General features: G+C 45.5%; 1 protein-coding gene across 1 annotated transcript in view; it reads left to right on the top strand.

The window, feature by feature from the left end:
* Nucleotides 1-15,544, top strand: part of LOC117442840 (uncharacterized) — a 39,820-nt gene extending 24,276 nt beyond the window's left edge. The window contains exons 12-16 of the mRNA XM_034078802.2: nt 10,565-10,719; nt 11,068-11,313; nt 13,032-13,191; nt 14,961-15,063; nt 15,156-15,544. Of these exons, the coding sequence (XP_033934693.1) occupies nt 10,565-10,719; nt 11,068-11,313; nt 13,032-13,191; nt 14,961-15,050 (651 nt within the window). The 3' untranslated portion in view covers nt 15,051-15,063; nt 15,156-15,544. The remainder of the gene's footprint in view (nt 1-10,564; nt 10,720-11,067; nt 11,314-13,031; nt 13,192-14,960; nt 15,064-15,155) is intronic.
* The last annotated feature ends 1,494 nt before the right edge of the window (nt 15,545-17,038 follow it).

Genomic DNA, 17,038 nt, shown 5'->3' with positions numbered 1-17,038 from the left:
TATTTTACCATGTACTTATACTTATGGGGGGGGGGGTGTCTGGGAATATGAAGTATGGAAACTTAAACCCACCCATAATTCTTTTTTTCAATAACATTTAAAATTTCTCACATAATTCTGATTTACGTGAATAGTCTGAGAGGCTACTGCTGGAGAAAAATGAGCAAATTGAAAAAAATTCCAAAAATGTGCTTGGCGCTCCGAGCCTTTGAGAGTGTGTTGTTTAGCTTGTGTGGAACCCGCTTGCAAAATATGGGGACCCTGCGACCTTCCACAAGGTCAAAACCGAGGTCAGAGGTCACATTCGCAATGCCGACAGTACTCTCGACGGCGCAAAAGAAGGTCGGACCGCCTTTAGCTTGCTCTCATTAAAACCGGCTCGAAAAGTACATGCAGATTGATGCCTCCGCTGCTCCTAATGTCAAAGGTTACGGCTTGAAATGTAACAAAGCTCCAAAGGTCAAAGGTCACGGTTTCATGCCGTACGGTGCCTTTTACAGCACAAAGGAAGGTCCGACCGCTTTGAGCTTGATGTCATTTTAACCGTCTCGGAGAGCAGATGCAGATGGAATCCTCTGGTGCGACTAAATTTCAAAGATTACGGCTTAAAATGTAACAAAACCTTCCGTTAAGGCCTTTTGAGAAGCCGCAGTGCTCCGTGAGTGTTTAAAGTACTTTGAAAAGGGCTAAAGAGATAATTTTTTTACAGGGGGCCTCTAAATAGGGCCCAGATCAGGAATCTGAAATATGGGCACCCTAGCCCACCCAGAACTTTTTTTCAATCAAATGCCATAATGCATTACTGCCATTGGCGTCTGACTGCCCTAGCTCCGCCCCCTGAGGTCCTAGAGACTCAAGGAGAGTAGCATTGGATGCGGAATAATTAGAGGTGGAGAATAGCCATTGAGCCCGAACCGATCAGACGTTGTTATCAAAATATATGAATAAGTAGCACTTTTGGACAAATTAGCTTTTCATTGGAATAATATTGATATAAAATCAAGCATTTGAGTGACGCAATTGATATTCACAGCAAATGTTCCCCGCTATATGTAGTACACTGGTGTAGAATTTCAGGGATCCAGCTGCTACCGTTCGCTCCTATAAAATATTTTTAATTAAAAAAACGTGAAATCCTAAAAGAGATATAAATAGATCATTTTTTCACAGGGCCCAAAAAGGGTCTAAATAGGGCCCAGATCAGGGATCTGAAGTATGGGAACCCTAGAACACCCAGAACCTTTTTTCAATAAAATGGCAAACTTTCTCACAAAATCCTGAGTTACTCGTAGAGTCAGACAGGGTTTTGCTGGAGAAGAATGAGCAAATTGAAAAAAATTCAAAAAATGTGCTTGGCGCTACGAGCCTTTGAGAGTGTGTTGTTGCACTTGTGTGGAACCTGCTTGCAAAATGTGGGGACCCTGCGACCGTGTACACAGTACTAAGAGCCATTTCATTTTATTCCCCTCCCCCACCACAAGGCTGGCAGATTCTAAGCAGTGCAGTTGCTCATTGGTGCGGATGGTCGCGAGTTCGAACCCATGCTATGGCATCATGTAACATTTTTTATATTTAGTCAAGAGATAATTATATGTGGAAAGTTGTCTTCTCAGACTCTCCATATTTGAAGTTGATTATTGTATAGTTAGTGTTATAGTACTTTAGGGTAGTTAGTATAATAGGTTTATTCATTTTGTAACTATTAAATGTAAAACACAAGTTTTTCACATGCTGGCAGTACTTCCTTTCGCTTCGTCTTGGTCTGTAGATGTGATTTGATGTGTCGTTTATACATTTTGATGGCGGAAAAGATATGAAAATGTCCCGTTGATATACATACTGAGAAATATATCCGTATATACTAGACTTTTTTCCCTGTAGTCCCTAAGCGGCCCTGTGGAGTACTGAGATAAGCGTTGCTCTTTGCCCTGGGTGATCCCGGTTTGCTACCCGCATGAGACCTTTTAATGGAAATGTGAAAATTATTTAAAATTAGTTGAATTGTATATATTATAATAATTCTATTTTGACTACCAGTTTCGGGTGGGTTAATTAAGTGTGCTTTATAGATTCGTCAATAGAGTAACGAGACATTTAGCTTTGTTTTCCACCAGTAAAATGTACAAACGACACATCAATTCACATCTACAGATGAAAACGAAGCGAATGGACGTACTGCCAGACTCATAGTGTGTATACATCGAGACGTGAGATCTCTCTCCCCTGCTCTCTCCGTTTCTCAACAGTGAAACTCCTGTCAGACTCTCCATATTATATAGCAGAACAAATACATTTATACAAAAACATTTAAGAAACATAAGAACAATCATTGGGAACATTTAAGAACATTAATATCATATTAATCATATTACTCATATATCACACAATGGTGTGATGTGAAAAGCCATTGCTACGTTTTCAAACTTGTAAACACGCTAGGAGTCTGAAGGTGGTTTCATTAGCTTCGTATTGATTTGTAGATGTGATTTGATGTGTTTTTTTGTCAATTTCGATCGCCTAAACGATAGAGAAATGTCTTTTTACTTTATAGTGGAGTCAATATACTATACTTTTGTTCAATAAGCTTTAGCGCCACTTGTGGAGCGATGGATAGAGAGACGCCCCGGCCTTGGCATCAAATCTTGAGTTCCTTGAATTTATTGTTATATGTGACCCAAGTATAATAGTTATAAAAACTATAATTATTATTATTTTTGGAATTATTAATAATATTGAGAAGTGGGCTTACATATGTGGGACATCGCCCCAATCCCCATAGGTATATATAGATAACTTTTAATAGGAAACTCTGTTTGACATATGTTCAGAAAATGCTATTTATTCAGAAATTGTAACGACTGAATGAACACAAGTGGAGGACTCAATAGCACGACTCGGAGACAGAGGATTAGGATGCAAAAAGGTCTTTATATCCAAGGTTCGGTACACGGGAATCAGATACTAGAAAAACACTGCTGGAATGCTAGGAATAACAAAGACGAACTGGCACTGAAGGGACTGTGGATGCAGACTAAATAGACAGAGGGAGAGATGATAATGGGGCACAGGTGAGGCTAATTAGGGAAGGGAAGCAGGTGGAGTTCAATCAAGGGCAGGAAAGCTGAGACTGAAATGAGAGAAACACAATGAGAACAGGAACAATAACAAAAACATCAGCATGCTGGCTAAACCCTTACAGTACCCCCCCCTCTAGGGACGGCACCTGACGTCCCAGGTTGTTCAGGATGTTGACGTTGAAAGTCTTGGATGAGGTCCTTACTGACATTACTGGTGGAGACCCATGACCTCTCCTCAGGACCGTAGCCCTCCCAGTCAACCAGGTACTGACGTCCCCGGCCTCTAGGTCGAACTGCCAAGAGGCGTTTCACAGTATATACAGGTCCACCATTAATAAACCGGGGGGGTGGAGGGGGTCTGGAGGTGGGGACCAGTGGACTCACTTTAACTGGTTTGATGCGTGACACATGGAATGTAGGATAGGCCCTCAAGGATCGAGGTAGTCGAAGCCGTACTGCCACAGGATTTATGACCTTGGATACCGGGAAGGGACCCACAAAACGAGGAGCCAGTTTGCGAGACTCCACTCGAAGGGGCAGGTCTCGAGTAGAGAGCCACACACTTTGTCCAGGTTGGTAGGCAGGAGCAGAGATACGTCGGCGATCGGCCATCCTTTTATAACGGGCTGAACTCCGTAGTAGCACCTGGCGGGCCCGGCTCCAAGTGCGATGACATCGGCGGATGAGGGCTTGTGCAGATGGAACACTGACCTCCTTCTCCAGGTCGGGGAACAATGGTGGTTGGTATCCATTGGCACACTGAAAAGGTGAGAGACCAGTAGCAGAACTAGGCAAAGTGTTGTGTGCGTACTCCACCCAAATCAGATGCGTGCTCCACGTGGCAGGGTTCTGAGACACCAGGCAGCGTAGACAGGTCTCAAGCTCCTGATTCAGCCGCTCCGTCTGGCCGTTAGACTGCGGATGATGTCCAGAAGAGAGGCTGACTGTGGCACCGATGAGTGAGCAGAAAGCCTTCCAAAACTGTGAGGTAAACTGTGGGCCCCGGTCTGACACAACATCCCTAGGGAAACCATGGAGACGGAAAATATGGAACAACACTGCCTCTGCTGTCTCTCTGGCAGATGGCAATTTAGGCAGCGGGACAAAGTGGACCATCTTCGAAAATCTATCCACAATTGTCAAAATAGTGGTGTTACCTTGAGACGGCGGCAACCCTGTGACGAAATCCAACGAGATGTCAGACCAGGGGCGATGTGGCACTGGGAGCGGGCGCAGAAGACCAGAAGGGGGCTGACGGGAAGTCTTGTTCCGGGCACAAACTGAACAGGCTGCCACGTACTCCTTGACCGACCTCTCCATGGAGGGCCACCAGAACCGCTGCTTAATGAAGAACATGGTGCGGCGAACACCAGGATGGCAGGAGAGGAGGGAAGTATGTGCCCAGTGGATGACCTGTGAGAGAAGAGGGTCAGGAACAAACAACCGGTTCTGTGGGCAACCGTCGGGAACCAAAACATTAGCACTCGCCTGCCTGACCCTCTCCTCAATGTCCCATGTGACTGCCCCCACTACACAAGAGGGGGGAATGATTAGTGAGGGAGTGCGAGGAGCTGGATCGGAATCAAACAGGCGGGATAGAGCATCAGCTTTAGCGTTCTTAGAACCGGGACGGTATGACAGGGTGAAGTTGAATCGGGTAAAGAATAGGGCCCACCTGGCTTGTCTGGAGTTGAGGCGTCTTGCAGATCTGATGTACTGAAGGTTCTTATGATCGGTCCAGACTAGGAAAGGGTGCTCAGTTCCCTCCAGCCAGTGGCGCCACTCCTCCAAAGCCACCTTAATTGCCAACAGCTCCCTGTTACCCACATCATAGTTTCTCTCGGCTGGGGAGAGTTTCCGAGACAGGAAAGCACAGGGGTGGAGCTTGTTGTCCTTCTTTGACCTTTGAGAGATGACTGCCCCAACGCCCACATCTGAAGCGTCCACTTCGACCACAAACTGCTGAAGTGGATCAGGAAGTGTGAGAATAGGGGCTGAAGTGAAGCTCTTCTTAAGCCTCTGAAAAGCCTGTTCTGCTAGGGGGGACCATTGGAACTTCACCTTGGGGGAGGTTAAAGCATGCAGTGGGGCAGCCACAGAACTATAGTTTCTGATGAAACGTCTGTAGAAATTTGCAACGCCCAAAAATCGTTGCATGAGTTTCTGATTGGAAGGTGTAGGCCACTCAGTGACTGCACTAACCTTTGCTGGGTCCATCTGAATGCTGTTCTCCGAAATGACAAATCCCAGGAAAGAGACGGTGGAGACGTGGAACTCGCACTTCTCTGCCTTCACAAAGAGTAGATTATCCAAGAGACGCTGCAACACCTGGCGGACATGTTGGATGTGGGTCGTCTCATCCGGAGAAAAGATGAGAATGTCGTCGAGGTAGACAAAAACAAACTGGTTGAGCATGTCACGGAGAACATCATTAACCAGAGCCTGGAAAACAGCTGGAGCATTGGTTAATCCAAATGGCATTACGAGGTATTCGTAATGGCCACAAGGGGTGTTGAAAGCAGTCTTCCATTCATCCCCCTCCCTTATCCTTACCAAATGATAAGCATTTCGAAGATCAAGTTTAGTAAAAATCTTTGCATCCTGTAATAGTTCAAATGCTGAAGAGATAAGAGGAAGGGGGTACCTGTTCTTTATGGTAATGTCATTTAGCCCTCTGTAGTCGACACATGGACGAAGAGTCTTATCCTTCTTGTCGACGAAGAAGAAGCCTGCTCCAGCCGGAGAGGAGGAAGGCCGAATTATCCCGGCAGCAAGGGAGGAGTCAATGTATTTCTTCATTGTTTCCCTTTCGGGGCCAGACAAGGAGTAGAGATGTCCCTTAGAGGGAGAGGTCCCAGGGAACAAGTCAATGGAGCAGTCATAGGGTCGATGGGGAGGCAGGGTGGAAGCACGAGTCTTATTGAAAACCTCCTTCAGGTCCCGGTAACAGGTGGGCACCCTGCTAAGATCCGGAAAATCAGAGTCTGCTGCAGCTTGAAGAGGGGTAGAGACAGCAGTAGTTAGGGCAACAGTCACATGGGTGGAGGGCAGAGCTCTCTCTGGAGCAGGAGCAGAAGGGAAACATGTGGCCAAACAATCCTTATGCCAACCCAAAACTCTCCCGGTGGACCAGTCCATGTGGGGATTGTGTTTTACCAGCCATGGGTAGCCCAAAATAAGAGGGTGTGAAGGAGAGTTAAAAAGATGAAAACTCAGGGATTCAGTGTGGCCGTTAGCGATGATTAGTTTAAGGGGCCGAGTACGGTGAGTGACACGGCACAATAAACGTCCATCCAGAGCCTTTGCTACAAGAGGCCTCAACAGGGGAACAAAATTAAGTCCAAGTCTCTTGGCTAATCTCCAATCAATGAAACTCTCATCTGCTCCGGAGTCAATTAGAGCAGCATGCGACAAAGTCTGAGTAGGAGTAATTAGCTGAGCAGAGGTGAGAGTACGAGAGGGACTAAAAGAAACAGTTCGACTCACCAGGACCCTCCTACTTACTGATGAGCCTGGTCTTTTACTGGGCATCTGGCTACAAAGTGACCCCTCTGTGAGCAGTAAATGCACCTCCCCTCCCGTAGGCGGCGCTGGCGCTCCTCAGGAGTCAGCTTTGCTCTTCCCAACTGCATGGGTTCCTCCTGGGCAGTAGGCGGCGCTGGAGAGTCGGTCGTCTGGAAACGCTGCTTGGAGAAAAAAGGACTGGCCTGAGACTGCCCTCTCTGGCCTGGCGGAGAAAACACAGCTCTCGACTTCTCCCTTTCTCTCTCTACGAGGCGAGTGTCAATTCTTATTGCCATAGCAATGAAACTATCCAGGTCAGAGGGAAGCTCTAGAGGAGCCAACTGGTCCTTGATGGGGCCAGACAGTCCATGGCGAAAAGCGTCGAAGAGGGATGAATCATTCCAGCCGCTGTCTGCAGACAAAGTGCGGAACTCCACGGCGTAGTCGGAGACACGTCTCCCTCTCTGGTGTAAATCCATTAGAGCTCTCGCTGCTTCCCTGCCTGGAGTTGTGTGATCAAATACTTTGCTTAAAGTCTCTGTAAAACCTCTCAGGGAATTACAGACTGGGGAATCTCGAGCCCACTCCGCCGTAGCCCACGCCTCCGCTTTGCCGGTGAGGTGGGAAACGATGTAGGCTACCTTAGCCCGTTCAGACTGGAAGGAAGCGGCTTGCAGCTCGAAGTGCAACCCACACTGGACCAGGAACGCACGACAGTTATCCGAGTCTCCGGAAAAACGCTCTGGTCTGGAGAGGTGAGGAACCGAAGGCAGCGGTGTCGGCATGGTGGCAGGAACAGGACCAGGAGCTGTAGCCGGATCCGACGCTGGAAGCGGAGTAGCAGAGCGTTGTGGATTGAGATGTGCCACCAGCTGCTGGATCTGATCTGCCAGCTGGCAAACCTTGCTGCCGATGGATGACTGGAAACCCTCCTGCCGATCCGACAATTCTCGTACTCCCTGGCAGACAGCGGTAAGTTGTTCATCTTGTAGGTTAAGACGAGCCCCCTGGGATCGAATAGCAGACCGCAAATTCTCAGAGTCGGCTGAGTCCATGGTTCTGGCCAGTTCGTACTGTAACGACTGAATGAACACAAGTGGAGGACTCAATAGCACGACTCGGAGACAGAGGATTAGGATGCAAAAAGGTCTTTATATCCAAGGTTCGGTACACGGGAATCAGATACTAGAAAAACACTGCTGGAACGCTAGGAATAACAAAGACGAACTGGCACTGAAGGGACTGTGGATGCAGACTAAATAGACAGAGGGAGAGATGATAATGGGGCACAGGTGAGGCTAATTAGGGAAGGGAAGCAGGTGGAGTTCAATCAAGGGCAGGAAAGCTGAGACTGAAATGAGAGAAACACAATGAGAACAGGAACAATAACAAAAACATCAGCATGCTGGCTAAACCCTTACAGAAATAGCACATTCTGAATGACCCAGTGTACACATCACATTCACATCTCTTTATTGGTCACTGTTTGTCTAAACAAGGTCTGACATTGATATTCATGGTGTCTATGGAAAGGTCTCAGTCTGACCTTTGCGGTGATGTATGAAACAATGCTGAGGGACAAAGCTGGCCTGAGCTACAGTCCCATAACGGTGGACATTTAACAAGTTAAATAAGTAGAGTTCATATGAGCACCTGGACATTTTTGTCTCCACAAGGTTTGAGAATGTCTTGCAGGGTCTCATTGGATACGTATTGATCCAAGCTCTGCATTGATATGTGCATTATCTATGAGAGCCCTTCTCATCTTGAGATAACGGGCCAAAATCAGTGAACATATTCCTGCTTTTATGAAAAGTTGAATATTAAAAATGTTCAAAGAGGATTTTCATAGCCCTAACTTTGTTTTAAAAATATGAAACCAAGCTTCCATGACTGCTTAGGATCCAAGCTTTCAGGAAATGTATAATATATTCAATTAGTTGAAAGTCTAGGGACATTGTAGTATGACATAAATGCATACAATCCTAATCTTGTGCAATATGCGCGTATGTCACCAGGAGGTTGGCAATCTTAACAAGGTCCAATATTCTCAAATAAGGTATCTATGGATTGGCCTCAGCCTAAGCTATGTCACCATATGTGCAGTATCTATGAGAGCCCTTCTCATCCTGAGATAACGGACCAAAACCAGTGAACATATTCCTGCTTTTATGAAAAGTTGAATATTAAAAATGTTCAAAGAGGATTTTCATAGCCCTAACTTTGTTTTGAAAATATGAAACCAAGCTTCCATGACTGCTGAGGATCCAAGCTTTCAGGAAATGTATAATATGTCCAATTTAATACATGTTAAGCCAATAATGAAGTACAAAAACTAATATACCGCGACTGTCTGTGAATGTTGAGATCTCGGGTTAACTGACACATGTGTTAGTTATTACCAGATATCAACGCACATGAATGTGTTACTGGCTACAGAAGCCAGCTGCATCAGCCTGGGTGTCTGTGAGTGTGAGAGCTGAGTGAGGAGTGCTCAAGTGTGGGAGGATGTGTAAGGCAGATGAGGGTAAAAAAAGCCAGTTCTTGCTAAGTTATTGAGTGTACAGCAGGACCATAGAGTGTACATCAGGACATATGCAAGCCCACTTATGTATATCATATATCAAAGCCAGTTCATGCTAAGTTATTGAGTGTACAGCAGGACCATGTTGACCACCGCATGTTTGTGGAGAACCTGGTGCTAAATCACTTGCAGACGACCTGATTCTGGGTCGGGGTTTCGTACGTAGCAGAGCAGCTCCTTCGCTGCGATCTATTGAAAGTCAGCCCTTGATCCAAGCTTTTGTCGGCCGTGGGCGTGGGCCCCACCGACCCCGCACACACCTCAGGGTGCCCAGGGATAGCCACGTGCAGAGAGTCACCAGCAGAAGCACAGGTGTGCAGAAGCAGCAGCAGGAGCAGGGAGGCACGCTCTGTGGTGCTGAACGGAGAGCATGAGGCATGAGGTTCTGGTTCTGGTGGTGTGCATGGAGGGGTTTAGTCTGATTGAGTAGTGCTCAAGTGTGGGAGGATGTGTAAGGCAGATGAGGGTAAAAAAAAGCCAGTTCTTGCTAAGTTATTGAGTGTACAGCAGGACCATATAATGTAAATCAGGAACCATGTGCAAGCCCACTTATGTATATCATATATCAAAGCCAGTTCATGCTAAGTTATTGAGTGTACAGCAGGACCATGTTGACCACCGCATGTTTGTGGAGAACCTGGTGCTAAATCACTTGCAGACGACCTGATTCTGGGTCGGGGTTTCGTACGTAGCAGAGCAGCTCCTTCGCTGCGATCTATTGAAAGTCAGCCCTTGATCCAAGCTTTTGTCGGCCGTGGGCGTGGGCCCCACCGACCCCGCACACACCTCAGGGTGCCCAGGGATGCTCAAGTGTGGGAGGATGTGTAAGGCAGATGAGGGTAAAAAAAGCCAGTTCTTGCTAAGTTATTGAGTGTACAGCAGGACCATATAGTGTACAGCAGGACAATATGCAATCCACTTACTCCATATATCAAAGCCAGTTCATGCTAAGTTAGTGAGTGTACAGCAGGACCATATAGTGTACAGCAGGACCATATGCAATCCACTTACTCCATATATCAAAGCCAGTTCATGCTAAGTTAGTGAGTGTTAGTGATTTGATCATACTCCGCATATTTGTCCGGGTGTTTTGATTTCAAGTGGTGGAGTAATCCCGAAGTGATGAAAGTCTTTGCCGTTACACCCCCTCGAGAAATGTCAGCTGAACACGTTTTACAAATCGCAATCCGCGCCTCTTTCTCTGATATTTTGAAATATCTCCAAGCGGCAGACATGTTGGCTGTGAGCCAGCCGCGAGCATGGTCACGCGCCGTGCTTGTCGCCGCGTTTTGATTACGTCATCACAACAATACGTTAGGTTACCAACGTAACCCTGGTCTCTGACATTCGGTGATATTTTTTTAAAGCCGAACTGATTACTTTTTCTTTCACAATGCAGAGGAACGGCAGCCAGACCGTCTACGAGAACTCCATCGTGTCGGGCAACCGCTCATCGGTCGGTGTCATCACGCGCCAAGACAAACTCAAGGTCGACTTCTCCTGCTTTTACAAACAGCCGGAGGTCAAGAGTGTGTCCTTCACTATCAGAGACAGGTGAGGGTCCTCCTGGTCCTTAATGCACCACAGCTTAACATTCACAATGCTGAAGAGTGTGTGTGTGTGTGTGTGTGTGTGTGTGTGTGTGTGTGTGTGTGTGTGTGTGTGTGTGTGTGTGTGTGTGTGTGTGTGTGTGTGTGTGTGTGTGTGTGTGTGTGTGTGTGTGTGTGTGTGTGTGTGTGTGTGTGTGTGTGTGTGTGTGTGTGTGTGTGTGTGTGTGTGTGTGTGTGTGTGTGTGTGTGTGTGTGTGTGTGTGTGTGTGTGTGTGTGTGTGTGTGGGTGGGTGTGTGTGGGTGTACGTGCGTGCGTGCGTGCGTGCGTGCATGCGTGTGTGTGTGTGTGTAGCTCTGTGGTGCAGCACATCGTATCTGGAGAGTGGAACTACACTCTGACGATGAGCTCCTTCAGCGACGCCGGCCTCCTGAAGCCGGTCGGCCTGAACACGGAGATCAAGCTGAACCAGAGGGTCTGGCTGCAGCTGGAGGCGGGGGGGCTGGACGCCAACATGGTCGCCATGGTGACAGACTCCTGCTGGGCAACCAATCAGGCGTCACCTGATGATTCGCTGCGATACGACCTCATCATCAACGGGTGAGGAAATAAACTCTGACTGTCAGAACAGAATAAACTCTGACTGCAGGGACGCGGGAAGTCAGTCAGAGTTGGGGGAGGGAGGGGGTGGGGGGGGGAGATTTTAGTTTTTTAAATATTGCAGTTAAAAGCATCAATCTGGTGCACTTTGAGAGCAAAATTAAGAGATCTATGGATACATCTCTCAACATCCATATGAAACAGAACTGTTAACAGATTCTTCTTTTTCTTATATTTTGCAAATCCCTCCCCTTTTAAACGGTATTCTTGTCATATAGTATTTCATAACTGTGTTTCATTTATTCTCTCTGGCTGTACATCTCATAATGTTCACATAGAAACTAGCTGTCAATAGGAATATCATTCAGAAGAATTATAATTTCATGCAAAAATCTGTCACAAAAAGAGGTTGCACATTTAAATGCAGGTGTTGTTATGGCAACGTCAGTGGCCGAACAGCCACATTTACTGCTGCAAATACGTTCAAACATGCTGTCGACACGTAAAGCAGTGGCAACTATGCCACCATTTCAGCTGACTTTTTCTCTGAAATACCGTCACATAACATCCATATATTTCAGTGCTAGGTTGATGCTAAGCTAAGCTAACTATGAAACACTTTAACTGACAGGACTCAGGATCAACTGTGTACTGTAAGGTAGCTTCTAGCTTCATGTCGAACAGTAAGTCAACATTTCCCAGAGAGCTTTCTTTGAAATCACCAGGTAACGCTAAAGAACATTACATTTAGATTGTATGACAAAGTGTTATTTAATATCTCTGGCTAGCTATAGCTACTTGCTAACGGTTTAGCTTACCTCCGCGATTCAAATTAACGTCAACGTAGCTGTAATTTATGCTTTGCTTACATGTTGACATAACTTGGAAGTTTACTGACAGGTACATACCTTGTTCACCTGGCTCAGGTGGTGGCTCTGGGTTGTTGTGTGAGCCACTAGTTGAGAATATCCGTCTTTTTTAAGAAAAACATTTCTTATGTCCATCTTCAAAAACTCTGAGTCCGACTGACAGTTTATTTTAAACACTGTCACAGCTCACAGGATAGGTACCTGTCAGCCAATAGGACACGTTTATTTCCATTCAACTCTCTGGTTGGTCTGGTGTCTTTCCTCTGTTGCATTCATTGAACACGGGAAATTACAATTCTGCCATCCTCTCATGATGAGGTTCAGGTAAAGCACGGTTAATGTATTATATTATTGAGGCAGAATTGTCCGGGGCTACAGAAAAAACATTCGGGGCTTTGGTCCTGTGTAATAACGTCATATTACAGCTTGTGAGAGCAGTGCATTCATCGGTGTTCGTTTTAATGCTGCCAGTTTGTTGACGGCCTGTGTGTTGATGGGACTTCTCATGCTCCATAAATGTTTCCCCTGCCTTTCGCCAGTTCTTAAATCCTCCTTTCACAAAACTCCCATCCCTGATCTTGTCTGCGCTGAAACAGAAGAAGCACACCGCATTATCTATATTATTTAGAGACTGCTTACACTAAAATGCTAACTCAAAAATAGTAACTCAAAATAAAACTTTTGTATTGATTTGTTTAGTGAACTTATTGGAATTGCGGTTACAACTCTCCGCCAACAGATGGGGGTGCTGCAACCCCCTCAGCACCCCCCCTTCCCACGTCCCTGTCTGACTGTTAGAACAAAATAAACTCTGAGACTTCATCGTGTGTATTTCCTGTCTCCGGGCAGATGTCCGAACCCTGCTGATGGTACGGTGCAGATGCAGGGAAACGGACAGGGAACGTCCAGCGTGTTCTCCTTCAACATGTTCGAGTTCTCTGAAGGAAGCAGTGAAATCTACCTGCACTGCAAACTGGAGCTGTGCACACAGGGCCAGGCCTGCGCTCCGGTAAGTACTAATACACAAGTAAAAGTACTCCTTATCCATGGTGTTATATTACAGGATTATTATCGCAGCTCAAAGGACGTTGAAGAAGACCAGTGTTTCTGATAGAAAAAGTAGATCAGCTAACGTTAACCAAAGTGTTATCATTTTAGACGGAAGTAATCATCAAACATCCAAATACATTGATGCACGATGTGATATTTCTGTGTTGGACCCTGAAGGCAGCATCTCCCTGGTCCAATGGGATTTCTTTTTGGGATTAAGTCAGATAATAATCTCTGTGTCAAACAAACATTTATGATTCTTACACGTTTAGTTCAGCGGGATAATCTCCACATATTAACACCTCTTTATGATTTCTGAAGTAAAAAGCTAATGTTAAGCTAAAGGAGGCTAATGTTGGGCTATAAAGGAACTAGAGCACGGCCACATGACTTCACATCACCCCCGCTAAGCTAAAGGCGGCTAATGTTGGGCTATAAAACAACTACAGCACGGCCACATGACTTCACGTCACCCCCGCTAAGCTAAAGGCGGTTAATGTTGGGCTATAAAGGAACTACAGCATGGTCACATGACTTCACGTCACCACCGCTAAGCTAAAGGAGGCTAATGTTGGGCTATAAAGGAACTACAGCACGGTCACATGACTTCACGTCACCCCCGCTAAGCTAAAGGCGGTTAATGTTGGGCTATAAAGGAACTACAGCATGGTCACATGACTTCACGTCACCACCGCTAAGCTAAAGGAGGCTAATGTTGGGCTATAAAGGAACTACAGCACGGTCACATGACTTCACGTCACCACCGCTAAGCTAAATGCGGCTAATGTTGTGCTATAAAGGAACTACAGCACGGTCACATGACTTCACGTCACTAATAGTTGGAATAATGTTTACAGTGGGACTCACTATAGAATATAGAATATAGAACTCCTTTATTGTCATCGCACCAGGTACAACGACATTTTAAAAAAGTAATCCTCGCAGTGCATTTCCACATAAAACGAATAAATATATATCTATATAAACATATACACACATAAACATATGCTCACACATCCATACCAACATGCATACATGCCCGCACATTATTTAAATACAGTTTACAATATAAAAAACACAGGGATGATATTTTGCATCTCTGATGTCGATCAGTTAATAATTTAATACAACTATTAAAAAGTAGTGCAGTTGCAAGTTGTAACTGTTCAGTTCAGCGTTTGACGGTGTTCAGTTCTCGTATGGCTCTGGGGTAAAAACTGTTTTTCAGTCGGTTTGTTCTTGAATGAATTGACCTGTAGCATCTACCGGAGGGCAGAAGAGCAAACAGGAAGTGTCCAGGGTGCGAAGAGTCTGCAATTATTTTTGCCTGCTCTGTTGAGGCAACGTTGGCTGAAGAGTTCCTCCAGAGAAGGCAGTGAGCAGCCGATGACCTTCTGGGCTGTGTTGATGACCCTCTGAAGGGCTTTCCTGTCCTTTTCTTCACTGAGTGGGGTTTAAAGTGAAAGCTAACTTCCTGTCTGTGAAGCTAACTTCCTGTCTGTGAGGCTAACTTCCTGTCTGTGAGGCTAACGTCCTGTCTGTGGAGCTAACTTCCTGTCTGTGAGGCTAACTTCCTGTCTGTGAAGCTAACTTTCTGTCTGTGAGGCTAACTTCCTGTCTGTGAAGCTAACTTCCTGTCTGTGAGGCTAACTTCCTGTCTGTGAAGCTAACTTCCTGTCTGTGAAGCTAACTTCCTGTCTGTGAATCTAACTTCCTGTCTGTCTACAGAGCTGTGGGGGGGGTGCTCGCAAGAGGCGTAGATCTGCTAGATTTGCTGAAGGAACCGCTGCCCTCATCACGATGGCCTGGAGTAATTAAAGAGCCTTACATGGTACGACCTTCATTCATTTGAACTAATGACATCCTCGTTGAATGACTCCAATATAAATCATGACTCATCAGTTTTCCTGCTTCTTTCCTCAGATGATTCCCGACTTTGTCTCGATTAAAAAAAAGCGGAAATCTCCAGAAAACGGATCATCTTGGTCTGAGGTTATTCCTGATGATTCCAGTTATTCTGAGATGTAACTTCTTATGGTGAAAAAGAATCAAAGGGTTTAGAGGGTTTCTTCTTGTATATATGATTTCTGCTTATATGTATTAATGACTTTGTATTTGTTAAATGTGCGCAGCCTGAAGCAGAGTTAGCTTGAGAAGGAAAACACTGAAGGGAAGGATTGAAATGTGGATTATCAAGTTAATGAAGTTAAAAGCTGTATTTCTCAGAGCACGCTGTGGGAACAATGTTTACTACGTCTAGCGTTCTTTCTTTCGCCGTGTTCCAGTTCTCTGGAGGAAGAAGTGAAATGTGCCTGCACTGCAAACTGGAGCTTATTGCTATCAGCAAACCAGAATCACAAAGATATATAATAAAGGGAGTGGATAAAAACAAGAGCTTCTGTCTTTATTCCTCTTGTGTGTGTGATGGAAATGAACCGAGACAAACGAACACATCATAATGAAATGGTGAGGAAACCTTTCCGTTATACTGAAATGAGGATTCTGGAAATAAGACAATCTGTTAGAGTTTATTCTCACAAGAAGGTGAATCGATAAAGGCAAGGCACGTTTTTTCATACAGCACTTTTCATCACGAGTGTTACAACCCGGCTCCTGAGCTATAACATAAAGCTGGGAGGCGAGACGAGGGGTATGAATATAAGAACAGTTTATTCATAATAAACAAGCAAGTAATGGAACCAGCAGCAGGTCCCCGAGGACACGGAGAGAGTGCCCCGAGGAGTGAGAGAGCGACTATCCGGATTGGCTCCTCTTGAATGCTCCCGGCAGGTGCAGCTCGTCCGGCACTGGAACCTGCAATCACCCACGAACAGACGGCACCCCACGTGGTGTGAGGGGTCGTCACACGAGGCAATTCAAAGTGCTCGACGAGACATTAAGAGTATTAAGAAACATATTATGAAATGACATTTAAAAGCACTCATTAAAAGCAAGGGAACATGAATTAAAGTCACAGTGTGAGACACATCTGAAATGTTGAGCTCTGACTCTCAATCATTGCTCACTCTTTAGCAGAATTAGCTTCCTTTGACCTCCTTTTCTTTCTACTTTCTAGTTTAACTTATCCTTTAGTTATTTCAAGTGTTTCATGCTGAACGAACCCCCTTTGGAAAATTATAACCTGACCCCATGGTATCTTGTAGTTTTCACCAAAACTATTCCTCTTCTTAGTTTCAAGCCGTCTGCAGCGAAGTACAGAAGCCAGGGGATTTGCAAAGGGTCTTATATTCACAGAATCAGACACAAAGGGAAGAAGAGGAGTGGTCAAGGAGTCCAGGAAACATCTTCTTGCTGCATGGAGAGCCTTAGGCCCCGTCCACACGGAGACGATATCAGTTGTATCCACTAACGTTCTGTATCCTATAGACCAGCGGTTTTCAGAGTGTGAGGCGCGCCTCCCCTGGGGGGCGCCAGAGAGCTTCAGGGGAGGTGCGGCGTGAGAAAAATAACAACGAGAAAAAGACGAGTAAAGTGCAGACTTGTGGATTGTCTGTGGAGACCGAGTCCCCACCTCGCCAAAAAGGTAAATGTGGATTATCAAGCTAAAGTGGACCTATCATGCTATATTTGAATAATATATTGTAGGGCCATACCATATAAAACATGCCTCATTTCACTCTATTTGCTCTTTTCCAGCCCTGTTTTTGCAAGGGCTGATTCTGTGACGTAGCTTTAATGTAAATGAGCTGCAGCTGACACGGCACGAGCGTATGCGAATTTGTAAAACGTATGCTAATATTGTTCATGAAAATAAATACTGGTGTATATGGTTTTATGCAATCTTT

The sequence above is a fragment of the Pseudochaenichthys georgianus genome, unplaced genomic scaffold, assembly GCF_902827115.2.
Source record: "Pseudochaenichthys georgianus unplaced genomic scaffold, fPseGeo1.2 scaffold_485_arrow_ctg1, whole genome shotgun sequence".
Taxonomy (NCBI): Eukaryota; Metazoa; Chordata; class Actinopteri; order Perciformes; family Channichthyidae; genus Pseudochaenichthys; species Pseudochaenichthys georgianus.
Note: the sequence above shows the minus strand (reverse complement) of the source record. Positions and strands in the feature narration are given on the sequence as shown.